At 49.1% G+C, this 13,844-nt stretch overlaps 1 protein-coding gene across 1 annotated transcript; it reads right to left on the bottom strand.

Moving 5' to 3' along the window:
* Positions 1 to 7,593: 7,593 nt before the first annotated feature.
* Positions 7,594 to 11,050, bottom strand: LOC142915854 (pleckstrin homology domain-containing family A member 6-like). The gene is made up of 5 exons (XM_076061484.1): positions 10,900 to 11,050; positions 9,940 to 10,076; positions 9,665 to 9,807; positions 9,273 to 9,386; positions 7,594 to 8,937 (listed from the first exon to the last, which is right to left on the bottom strand). Exons 1-4 carry the CDS (start codon positions 11,008 to 11,010, stop codon positions 9,301 to 9,303), a joined length of 477 nt encoding a protein of 158 aa, XP_075917599.1. The 5' UTR covers positions 11,011 to 11,050; the 3' UTR covers positions 7,594 to 8,937; positions 9,273 to 9,300.
* Positions 11,051 to 13,844: the final 2,794 nt, after the last annotated feature.

Here is a 13,844-nt window from a genome sequence, read left to right as displayed (position 1 = left end):
TAATATATATGATGGTTCCGTTGTTGGCGGCGTTTTAGACAATTTAATACATGGACATGGCCGATATATAGTAATAATGGATATATGATGGTTCTGTTGTTGGCGGCGTTTTAGACAGACAATACATGACATGGCCAATATATAGTAATAATAGATATATGATGGATCTGTTGTTGGCGGCGTTTTAGACAGATAATGGTTCTGTTGTTGGCGGCGTTTTAGACATATAATACATGGAGGATGCTGAAATATAGTAATAATAGACAGATGATGGGCGGCGTTTTAGACAGATATGATACATGGACATGGCCGATATATAGTAATAATAGAAAGATGATGGTTCTGTTGTTGGCGGCGTTTTAGACAGATATAATACATGGATATGGCCGATATATAGTAATATTAGATATATGATGGTTCTGTTGTTGGCGGCGTTTTAGACAATATAATACATGAAAGTGGCCGAAATATAGTAATAATAGATAGATGATGGTTATGTTGTTGGCGGCGTTTTAGACAGATATATTACATGGATATGGCCGATATATAGTAATATTAGATATATGATGGTTCTGTTGTTGGCGGCGTTTTAGACAATATAATACATGAAAGTGGCCGAAATATAGTAATAATAGATAGATGATGGTTATGTTGTTGGCGGCGTTTTAGACAATATAATACATGGACGTGGCCGATATATAGTACTAATAGATAGATGATGGTTCTGTTGTTGGCGGCGTTTTAGACAGATATAATACTTGTACATGGCCGATATATAGACATAATATATAGATGATGGTTCCGTTGTTGGCGGCGTTTTAGACAGCTATAATACATGGAAGTGGCCGATATATAGTAATAATAGATAGGTGATGGTTCTGTTGTTGGCGGCGTTTTTGACAGATATAATGTATGAACATGGCCGATATATAGTAATAATAGATATATGATGGTTCTGTTGTTGGGGGCGTTTTGAACAGATATAATGCATGGACGTGGCCGATATATAGTAATAATAGATATATAATGGTTCTGTTGTTGGCGGCGTTTTAGACAGATATAATACATGGACATGGCCGATATATAGTAATAATAGATAGATGATGGTTGTGTTGTTAGTGGCGTTTTAGACAGATATAATACTTGTACATGGCCGATATATAGACATAATATATAGATGATGGTTCTGTTGTTGGTGGCGTTTTAGACAGACATAATACATGGACATGGCCGATATATAGTAAAAATAGATATATGATGGATCTGTTGTTGGCGGCGTTTTAGACAGATGTAATACATGGACATGGTCGATATATAGTTATAATATATAGATGATGGTTCCGTTGTTGGCGGCGTTTTAGACAGCTATAATACATGGACATGGCCGATGTATAGACGTAATATTTAGATTATGGTTCTGTTGTTTGCGGCGGTTTAGACAGATATAATACATGGACGATGCCGATATATAGTAATATATAGATGATGGTTCTGTTGTTGGCGGCGTTTTAGACAATATAATACATGGACGTGGCCGAAATAAAGTAACAATAGATAGATGATGGTTCTGTTGTTGGCAGCGTTTTAGACAATATAATACATGGACGTGGCCGATATATGGTAATAATAGTTATATGATGGTTCTGTTGTTGGCGGCGTTTTAGACAATATAAGACATGGAACTGGCCGATTATATAGTAATAATAGATAGATGATGGTTCTGTTGTTGGCGGCATTTTAGACATATAATATATGGACATGGCTGATATATAGTAATAATAGATATATGATGGTTCTGTTGTTGGGGGAGTTTTAGACAGATATAATGCATGGACGTGGCCGATATACAGTAATATTAGATATATAATGGTTCTGTTGTTGGCAGCGTTTTAGACAGATATAATACATGGACATGGCCGATATATAGTAATAATAGATATATGATGGTTCTGTTGTTGGCGGCGTTTTAGAAAATATAATACGTGGACGTGGCCGATATATAGTACTAATAGATAGATGATGGTTCTGTTGTTGGCGGCGTTTTAGACAGATATAATACTTGTACATGGCCGATATATAGACATAATATATAGATGATGGTTCCGTTGTTGGCGGCGTTTTAGACAGCTATAATACATGGAAGTGGCCGATATATAGTAATAATAGATAGGTGATGGTTCTGTTGTTGGCGGCGTTTTTGACAGATATAATGTATGAACATGGCCGATATATAGTAATAATAGATATATGATGGTTCTGTTGTTGGGGGCGTTTTGAACAGATATAATGCATGGACGTGGCCGATATATAGTAATAATAGATAAATGATGGTTCTGTTGTTGGCGGCGTTTTAGACAGATATAATATATGGACATGGCCGATATATAGTAATAATAGATAGATGATGGTTGTGTTGTTGGCGGCGTTTTAGACATAATACTTGTACATGGCTGATATATAGACATAATATATAGATGATGGTTCTGTTGTTGGCGGCGTTTTAGACAGATATAATACATGGACATGGTCGATATATAGTTATAATATATAGATGATGGTCCCGTTTCGGCGGCGTTTTAGACAGATATAATACATGGACATGGCCGATATATAGTAAAAATAGATATATGATGGATCTGTTGTTGGCGGCGTTTTAGACAGATATAATACATGGACATGGCCGATATATAGTAAAAATAGATATATGATGGATCTGTTGTTGGCGGCGTTTTAGACAGATGTAATACATGGACATGGTCGATATATAGTTATAATATATAGATGATGGTTCCGTTGTTGGCGGCGTTTTAGACAGATATAATACATGGACATGGCCGTTATATAGTAAAAATAGATATATGATGGATCTGTTGTTGGCGGCGTTTTAGACAGATGTAATACATGGACATGGGCGATATATAGTTATAATATATAGATGATGGTTCCGTTGGTGGCGGCGTTTTAGACAGCTATAATACATGGACATGGCCGATGTATAGACATAATATTTAGATTATGGTTCTGTTGTTTGCGGCGGTTTAGACAGATATAATACATGGACGATGCCGATATATAGTAATAATAGATAGATGATGGTTCTGTTGTTGGCGGCGTTTTAGACAATATAATACATGGACGTGGCCGAAATAAAGTAATAATAGATAGATGATGGTTCAGTTGTTGGCAGCGTTTTAGACAATATATTACATGGACGTGGCCGATATATGGTAATAATAGTTATATGATGGTTCTGTTGTTGGCGGCGTTTTAGACAATATAAGACATGGAACTGGCCGATTATATAGTAATAATAGATAGATGATGGTTCTGTTGTTGGCGGCGTTTTAGACATATAATATATGGACATGGCTGATATATAGTAATAATAGATATATGATGGTTCTGTTGTTGGGGGAGTTTTAGACAGATATGCATGGACGTGGCCGATATATAGTAATATTAGATATGTAATGGTTCTGTTGTTGGCAGCGTTTTAGACAGATATAATACATGGACATGGCCGATATATAGTAATAATAGATAGATGATGGTTCTGTTGTTGGTGGCGTTTTAGACAGAATACTATACTATATATCGGCCATGTCCATGAATTATATCTGTCTAAAACGCCGCCAACAACAGAACCATCATATATCTATTATAATTATTATATATCGGCCATGTCCTTGTATTATATCTGTCTAAAACGCCACCAACAACAGAACAATCATCTCTCTATTATTACTATATATCGGCCAAGTCCATGTATTATATCTGGTGTTTGCTGCGTCTTAGACAGATATAATACATGGGCATGGCCAAAATATAGTAATAATAGAGAGATGATGGTTCTGTTGTTTGCGGCGTTTAAGACAGATATAATACATGGACATGGACGATATATAGTAATAATAGATATATGATGGTTCTGTTATTGACGGCGTTTTAGACAGATATAATGCTATATTTCTAGATATCGGCCATGTCCATGTATTATATCTGTCTAAAACGCCGCCAACAATAGAACCATCATCCATCTATTATACTATATATCGGCCATGTCCATATATTATGTCTGTCTAAAACGCCGCCACCAACAGAACCATCATCTCTCTATTATTACTATATATCGGCCAAGTCCATGTATTATATCTGTTGTTTACGGCGTTTTAGACAGATATAATCCATGGATATTGCCGATATATAGTAATAATAGAGAGATGATGGTTATGTTGTTGGCAGCGTGTTAGACAGATATAATACTATATTACTATATATCGGCCATGTCCATGTATTATATCTGTCTAAAACGCAGCCAACAATAGAACCATCATCTCTCCATTATTACGATATATCGGCCATGTCCTTGTATTATATGTCTAAAACGCCACCAACAACAGAACCATATATCTATTATTACTATATATCGGCCATGTCCATATATTATATCTGTCTAAAACGCCGCCAACAACAGAACCATCATTTATCGATTATTACTATATATCGGCCATGTCCAAATATTATATCTGTCTAAAACGCCACCAACAACAGAACCATCATATATCTATTATTACTATATATCGGCCATGTCCATGTATTAAGTCTCATAGTTGTGATATTCCACCTTACTTTGAAAGCTAATCACACAGTGAGCAAAGCTTAATGAACTGAGAGATGTAATGCAATAAAGTCTTGTCAACTGATGATAATGACGATAATGATGATGGCAGCATTCCTCCCCCCCAAAACAAGCTCATATTATGTTGGAAGCTCTGAAATAGTGGTCACACATTCCACATTCTTATGGAAGGAGCAAGCATTTTTATTACATAACCACTGCTGATTTCCCATGAAATCAAACTCATTTTACCGATGAAGGATGGTTAATGGGCTGAGTTGAACCTCAGCTTAGGCTCGAACTCGCAACATTCCCATGCTTAGCTCAACGCTCCAACCTTCAGCACCACCCAGCTGGATAGGCAGTTGCTTTCACCCCAATGAATTAGGATGTACATCGCCCTGCATGATTCAGTGCTTCGTGTTAATTTGCTAATATTCACCCGGCAATGTCCTAGAAACTGCTGCAAGTTTAGAGGATTTAACAGCGACATACAGTCGGAAGTATAAAAATTGGTGATCTTGAGTTTGATTTGGACTAAAAGGTGCAAGTTTCGACTGTACTGACTTTGTTTTATTTAACCTATAAAACTCATTTTTTTTGTCTGTCTGTGTACGCTCGCTTGCGAGGGATTTGGCTCTCGGACCGCGGGGTTCGCGTGGAAATTTTTTTGCCAGGCGGCACGCCCTGGGCCCCCCGCTTGGTATAGGCTATTTCGTTTTCCCGTCCGTCGCCTTTAAAGTGTTTTAATTAACGTTTTGGTGCGATTTATCTTTATTTATTTACTTTTGCCGACCGGCTCACTGCTGCGCATGCGCGAAACGCCGTTGCCCCTGACAATGCACAGACGCCGTCGCCGCAGGGGGGACGCCATTTCTCATTCAAAATGCTAAAAATTTACACGTGACGCTGAGGTAAATTCATCAAAGTGTCACGTCCTCTTCTGTCCCCCTCCACCCCAATGTGTGCACTTACTATTATAGGGTCGTAGATACTAAAAATATAGCGATTAAATAGGATTATTGTGGGGTGGGGGGGGGTAGCGGCCCAGCCCACAGCCACGGCCGGCCGGGCAATCTAGGCGAGGCCGGAGGCTTTGCACGGGACTAGGCCTCGTCACGGCAATCTGTCAGGTGAGTACTTTGTGCTATAGAGTCGATATATACTGCTACTAGCGGGGAAACATTTTAAAACGTCTGAAAACTTAAAAACTTAACATACAAATGAAAAGATAACTCATTAATTTAAAATAAAATCCGTTTAAAATAAAATCCGAGCGCGCCAAGAATCGATTATTTCAATCGCGCAAAGGAATCAAAGGTTGTAGATTCCTTTAGAATCGTCTTGAAGCGACGACGCTCGCTTGCGAGGGATTTGGCTTTCTAACCGCGGGGTTCGCGTAGAAAAATAACATTGCTGGGCGGCAAGCCCTAAGCCCCCTGCTTGGCATAGGCTATTCCGTTTTCCCATCCCTAAACTTTAAGGTAGTTTAATTCACGATTTAGTGAGATTTTTACTTATTATTTTACCGCTCAGCGCGCGACAGCACACATTTGCACATGCGCAAAACGCTTATATATTCACAGCTCCATTAAAACATAAATTTAATGTTTACTAATTTGATTACTCTTAATTATTAGGTCAGATGATAGAGGTTGAGCAATGTTTTTTGTTTGTTGTGGTTGCACCCGATTCAAGAGCCAAATGGCTCACAGGGCTATACCAAAATAAAAAAATAAAAAAAACTGAAATAAATAAACCACGACAAGGCAAATGTCCATGGGCCCAAAAAGGGACCAACGACAAAACCCAGCAAACGGATCCTGGGACACATTGCCCGGGGCCCCGGGAGGGGGGAACCGGGGGATGACGTAACCTTCCAGAATGTTCCAGAAGGAAGGCGTGGCTAGGGCGGAGCAAGCTACGAACCAGTATATAAGCCGGACCTCTCAGAGGTCTGGCTCAGTCATCTGCAAGCTGAAGAACGAAGACCTGGGCTGAAGAGAGGACCCTGGACCCCAAGCTCTGATGTCCTTCTAAGGGCCGGAGCTCAGTGAGGCCAGTGGTCAGAACCCACGGACCGGGACGGTGGGGTCAGATAGCCTCCCCTAGGTCCCAGCCGGAGGACGATAGGGAGCGAGTTGCCCAGTGTTAGAGAGCGAGTTGCCCAGTGATAGAGAGCGAGTTGCCCAGTGATAAGGAGCGAGTTGCCCAGTGATAGGGAGCGAGTTGCCCAGTGATAGAGAGCGAGTTGCCCAGTGATAGAGAGCGAGTTGCCCAGTGATAGAGAGCGAGTTGCCCAGTGATAAGGAGCGAGTTGCCCAGTGATAGAGAGCGAGTTGCCCAGTGATAGGGAGCGGGTTGCCCAGTGATAGAGAGCGAGTTGCCCAGTGATAGGGAGCGAGTTGCTCAGTGATAGGGTGCGAGTTGCTCAGTGATAGGGAGCGAGTTGCCCAGTGATAGAGAGCGAGTTGCCCAGTGATAGAGAGCGAGTTGCCCAGTGATAAGGAGCGAGTTGCCCAGTGATAGAGAGCGAGTTGCCCAGTGATAGGGAGCGGGTTGCCCAGTGATAGAGAGCGAGTTGCCCAGTGATAGGGAGCGAGTTGCCCAGTGATAGGGAGCGAGTTGCCCAGTGATAGGGAGCGGGTTGCCCAGTGATAGGGAGCGAGTTGCCCAGTGATAGGGAGTGAGTTGCCCAGTGATAGAGAGCGAGTTGCCCACTGATAGAGAGCTAGTTGCCCAGTGATAGGGAGCGAGTTGCCCAGTGATAGGGAGCGAGTTGCCCTGTGATAGGGAGCGAGTTGCTCAGTGATAGGGAGCAAGTTGCCCAGTGATAGAGAGCGAGTTGCCCAGTGACAGGGCTCATAGAGGCCATACCTCCCCAGGCATCGGGTTAAGGGACTGATACACACACTCAACACCGATAAACCCTTTGTGTTAGGGACCTTGTATAAAAGATGATACATGTGTTGCCTGATCAGAAGTTTTATTCGTCAATTTATAACCACCACAAATGTAACGGGATAATTTACCAACGTGCTGTATTGAAGTGTCATGTTTTTTTGCGTGTTTTACATATTTTTGCATCACTTCGTTTGTTTTTTTTATTAACTTTTAATACACCGCTAGTAGTTTATTTTTATTTTTTTGCAGCAACTTTTGGGTGCAAATGCCACCCATCGGGTAAAAGGGGGTGCATTGCTTTGCCAAATGCGGCACGTCAATATATAGGCACCGAGATGCTGTCGCTTAAAGTCTAAAAACGCAACCTTGGGGGGGAGGGGGGGGGGTGACTCAAGGCGCGTGCGTGCGACGATGGATTTGATTGGCTGACGCCATTCGTCGTCACAATGGACCACGTCACAACGGGCCACGTCACAACGGACACGGGCGCGCTTGAGGTCGGGGTGCGGCACGCGCATGTTGGGAGAGGGCGCGCGTCGCTGGCCCAACAAACAACCAACAAACAACCAACAAACAAACAACAACCGCTACTCGTTGTCGAGGTGGCGGCGACGTCCGCCACGGCGTTGTGCGCCAGACGAGGTGGCGGCCCTCCTGAGGCCGTGACGAAGGGGACAGACCCAGGTGCCGCGTGCGTGGGTCGACTCACCCAGAGCACCCAGGACGGCCATAGAGAGAGTTACCTTCGCCGACCTCCACATTAAAACCCAGACATCGATATGGGCGTTGGGGGGGGGCTAAAGTCTCTTGCAAAAAAGGATACCTGGGGGTAAGAATACAATCAAAGGCCATTTTCTCCCCGCAGCGAGAGCATTTGAACAAAATGCGTGCGTCTGGAAATCGTCACGTGTTGTTATCCTGTCTTTGACGGTTGAGCATCGTCGTCATCCTCATTAATATTCCAAACGCAAGTGTGGTTATAAAATCGTTTGGGGGTCATTTTAAAGTTATCACCATTTAACGTGGGCATACAAACAGTAGCTCCCTAGGGTCGCTAAATCTACTGTACACTTTTATAAAATCTGCTAAGAATGCCGATACAACTTTCCCTCTCCCTTCTACGAGAATCGAACACTTGAAGAAACTCTTTGTGAGCGGAGAAGGGGCACCGCCCACACCACCTGCACCGCCCGCACCGCCACTTCTTCATCCGGTAACGACGCCGCTCGTCATTGGGGCTCTGTAACGATCGTCGGGATGACGACGGCGACAGACGCACGGCCGTTCGCGGCGGCGTCCTGCATTCTCCCCCCGCCCCCTCCTCCCCGTGCGGCCGCGTTCTCGCGGACACCTCTTCTTGTTCCCTTAATCGTCGTCGTCCTCTTCCTTCACCTCTTCCGCCAGGTGTATGACACCTGGGGGTGGGGGGGGGGGGGGTAGGGGATTTCAAGAGCAACGGTGAAACTGAGGGTACCACCGGCAACACGAGTACTCATGCCGAGATGTCAACCACAGCGGTGGCCGTGAGCCCGAGATTGTTCCGAGTGGGTGAGCGAGTGAGTGAGCGAGTGCCTGAGCAAGCGAGCGAGTGGGTGAGAAAGTCCATGAGCGAGCAGGTTGAGCGATTGGGTGAGCGTGCAAGCGGGTTATCGAGTGGGTGAGTGAGCAAGCGAACGAGCGGGTGAGCGAGCAGATGAGCCAGTGGGTGAGCGAGCGGATGAGCCAGTGGGTGAGCGAGTGAGTCTCTCACCGCTGAGCTGAGCGGAAACCTTGGCGTTTTAAACAAGCGTAGAATGGCTGCCGTCGCCGGGCGCCGATGCATCCTGGGAAGGGGACGCCTCCTTCGTCGGGGAAGCGACTTTGTCTGTCGGGCGGGCGGCAGGAAACAAAACCAGAGAGCGGAGCGACGGGCGTGAGGAACGCGGAGACTCGCTTCGGCCGGGTTGGTCACCCGGAAAATATATCCCCGCTCCGGCACACCGCGTCCGGTATACCACGGAGTCGAGCGCCACCTACCGCAGTTTACCGGCGACCCGGTGAACAAATGGCGAGGCGCCAAACCCCGTGAGGGGGACCCCTGGAATACCGCGTGCCAGGTGCCGCCGACGCGCGGCCGAGCCGCCCGCGGCGGTGGCGCCGTACCGGCCTTGCTGCGCTGGCACGCCTCCTCGGCGAGGGCGCACGACATGCTGACGATGCGCTCCAGCTCCTGCACGTGCACCTCCGCCTTGCCCCGCGTCGCCTCGCAGCTCGCCGGCGACGGCGGCGGCGCCGCGTTCTGCACGCTGGCAACGCGGAGGGGGCGGGGAAATGTGACGGCGGGCGGTCGCGGCGGTGCGAAACCGGAAGGCGGCCCCGGTTAATACCGCGACGCACCGTGACGCGTGCGTGACGACGCGAGCGTGACGACGCTGTACCTGGACTTGGCGAGCATCGCCTTGATCCACTCCGTGTTCTTCTGCCACGCCTCCATTCCCAGGGGGATCGGCGGCTCCTCGGGGTCCTCGTCCACGTGGAGCTCGGGCACCGTCACGTGGCGACGAGGGGGGGGCACCTGCGGGCCGGGGGGAGGGGGCATAACCGTGACCGGCTCGTCATCAACATCATCGCTCCCGTTATCATCGGTAAACATCGTCGTCATCGCTCGCTGTCATCGTCACCATCAAATGCCGTTGCAAACATCGTAACCATGGTCATGAATACTGACATCGTCATGGCTCTCTTTACCACTGTCATCGTCATGACAATCGTCGTCGTAACTACGGTTATCATTGCTGCCTTTGCCATCATCATATACATAATTAGCATTGCTATAATCAAAATCATTTTCTACATCACAACGCTACCATTGCCTTTATGGCTGTGATCACCAGCACCTAACAACAGACACAGAACAATGCTCAGATTTGGATCTCTCTCTCCGTGACCTCCTGCCCGGGTCCAGCTGTTTTCGCTCCTGACCTCCGACTCCTGATTGGAACCCAGGCCTCGTAAGCCCAAAATCCCAGAACTCTCAGCAGCATTTGAAACATCACCGCCAAGCGCCACATCTCTCACCATCCCAACACCCCCCCCCCCCCCCACCTCTCACTCATCAACCGGATATAGCTCTCAATCCAGACCCGGATCTCTACCCACTGATCTCTAACCCTGGATCACCTCTGACCTTGGCTGTGTCTCACCTCTGACCTTGGCCGTCTCTCACCCCTGGCCCTAGTGTGTCTCACTCCTGACCCCGGCTGTGTCTCAACTCTGACCCAGGCTGTGTCCCACCCCTATGACCCTGCCATCTCACCTCCCACTTTCACCCAGGATTTGGCTGTCTCTCACCTCTGACCCTCACCGTCTCTCACCCCGAACCCCCGGCTGCATCTCACCTCTGACCCCGGATCGTAGCTGCCGTCGAGCTCCGTGAATGCGGTGCGGAGCCGCGCGATCTCCTGCGCCGGCGTCTCGGGCGCCGGCGCGTCCTGCACAGCGCGCTCCATCTCGGCGATGTCCAGGTCGTCTTGGCGCTGCCTCAACTTCGTGAGCTGCAATGACGCGGCGGCGGTGTTGGATAAGGCAGGCGGACACCACACCACCACGGCCTCATGGCCCATGGCCTCGTGGCCCAAAACCTCATGGCCCAAGGCATCGCCCACAGTCTCGCCACGGTGTCTCCCCCGCGATAAAATGCGCCACATCGGTTGACGCCAGGCCCACCGAGTGGTAATGACGCGGAAATGGCGGCACCTCAACGTAGCAACGGCGCGAAAAGCCACGGCTCGTGGAACGTGTCGACTGACTGGGATGGCCGTCCTCTCTGTGCTACTTTGTACGTGCCATGGGTTGACTGACTGAGATAGACTGGCAAATGCACCACCTGTGCCCCCCTACTGGTGCCAACAAACAAACCGTCGGGGCAAACGCTGCTAGCGAGTAGCAGCACCTATGAAGGCCGGCACGGCACACGAGGGGGTGGGCTGGCCAGCACCACGGTCGTGCCAACACACACACAGGGCACGTGCCATCTTCAACCCACACATACAGGGCACGTGCCAACCCCAACACACTCACACACCCGCGAGACGTCCACGGACGCGGGCCGTGTGGGCGACCGCGCCGCCAGGACGGTCCGGCGATCGAGCGTCATCGCGTGGCCGCGTCGGCCCGATCCCCCCGGGGTCACCGTCGTCGCCGCGTCCCCCCCGACGCCGCTCCCGGCCGCCGCCGCCGCCGCCTTTTGATTAAGCTTGAGCCGCTCCAGTTGCTCCTCCGCGGTCATCTTGCCCCGGGCGGCACCGCCCGCGGGACCGCCCGCCGGGTACAGCGCGTCCATCGCGCTCTTGGGCCGCTCCTAGCAATGACAAAAACGATGGCCACGATGACGATGGCGGCGACGATGGTGACGATGATGACGACGGCGGTGACAAACAATGGGCGACGCTCGCAACAACGAGCAAACGGTCACAACAACGAGTGACGGTCACAACATTTGTGGCCAGGTCGCCTCTGATTGGGTGGGGGATGAGAGGGATGGGGGGGGGGTGATCGGGTGGGGGATGGGTGGGTGGGAGGATGGGAGGTTGAGGGGATGGGAGGGTGAGGGGATGGGGCATGGGGGTCCCTCTCACCCGGCTGAGCCGGGCGCCGTCTGCACGGAGGTGCACGAGGTCGGCCTGCAGCAGCAGCCGTTGCTGCTGCTGCTCGTGCGAGCGTCGCTGAGCGATCTGCAGGTGCAGCACCTCCAGGGACGACTCGATGCACGCCTGCGCCGCCACGCACACACGCACGTACCCACACACGTACGCAACCACGTACCCACACATGCACCCACACACGTACCCACACACGCACGCACCCACATACACACGCACGCACCCACGCACCCACGCACGAACCCACGTACCCATGCACACACACACACACACACGCACGCACGCACACACGCACGCACACACACACGCACAAAGATAAAGATGCCTTCCATCCACCCGGGTAGCCTTTGCAAGCTGTCGGGGCAAGTGCCGTCACGGCGAGTAGCGTCGCCACGTCCCCCCACTGCCGATGATTCCACTTCGCACAGAGCACTCATTTAAGTCCGAGTCGACCTCGGTGAGGACCAGGACTGGTTCAGATAATTGCCGTCACCGATGCAGGCCTTGAGCGGGAATTGAACTCGGGTAGATGGGGTTTCAGCGCAAGCGTGGCCCTAATCACTGCACCATCGCTCTCCAAAATCAAATAAAAGTGCCTTGACAGACTGTTGGGGCAAGTGCTGTCAGTGAGTAGCAGCAGCAGTGCCTATGAATGAGACAAAGATCCCCCATATAGCCTTAACAGACTGTTGGGGCAAGTGCTGTCAGCGAGTAGCAGCATCAGTGCGTATGAATGAGACAAAGACCCCCCGTATAGCCTTCACAGACTGATGGGGCAAGTGCTGTTAGCGAGTAGCAGCAGCAGTGCTTATGAATGAGACAAAGATCCCCCGTATAGCCTTGACAAGACTGATGGGGCAAGTGCTGTTAGCGAGTAGCAGCAGCAGCTATGAAGGCCAGCACAAGCGGGTGGGTGGTTGGTCAGCATCACGCGCGCTACAAAGACAAACATCCCCTGAGTAGCCTTAACAGACTGTTGGGGAAAGTGCTGTAAGCGAGCACCTATGAAGGCTGGCACAGCACACCACTCCCGGTCGCCTTTGTCTCCCCAGTGGCGATGTTTAATACACACCGTACCAGGTACTCATTTGAGGCCGAGTCGACCTAGGGGAGGCCCAGTACCCGGTTCAGATAATCGTCACCAGTGTTGGCCGTGAGCGGGAATCGTGAACTCACCTCCTCACTATCGTGACCTCACCATCGTGACCTCCCCTCCTCACCATCGTGAACTCACCTCCTCACCATCGTGAACTCACCTCCTCACCATCGTGACCTCACCTCCTCACCATCGTGAACTCACCTCCTCACCATCGTGAACTCACCTCCTCACCATCGTGAACTCACCTCACCATCGTGAACTCACCTCCTCACCATCGTGAACTCACCTCTTCACCATCGTGAACTCACCTCTTCACCATCGTGAACTCACCTCCTCACCATCGTGAACTTACCTTCTCGTTGCGCAGATGCCTCAGCCTGGTCTCCTGCTCGTGAAGTGTTTTGTTGAGGTCACACAGCCGCGTCAGCTTCATCTGTCGCAGCCACAACAGACAAAGATCACCCCCTGCCCAGTGGAGGCCTTGAAGAGACCGCTGGGGCAAGCGCGTCTCGCGGCCACAGGCACAACAACAACAACAACCGCCATTCGCCACTAAGTGGCGGTGACGTCACCACGACGCTTG

The sequence above is a fragment of the Petromyzon marinus genome, unplaced genomic scaffold (assembly GCF_048934315.1).
Source record: "Petromyzon marinus isolate PM22_M1 ecotype Great Lakes invasive population unplaced genomic scaffold, UKy_Petmar_22M1.pri1.0 PM_G_Scaffold_36, whole genome shotgun sequence".
Taxonomy (NCBI): Eukaryota; Metazoa; Chordata; class Hyperoartia; order Petromyzontiformes; family Petromyzontidae; genus Petromyzon; species Petromyzon marinus.
The sequence above is the reverse complement of the archived record's forward strand: the minus strand, read 5'-3'. Positions and strand labels throughout refer to the sequence as shown.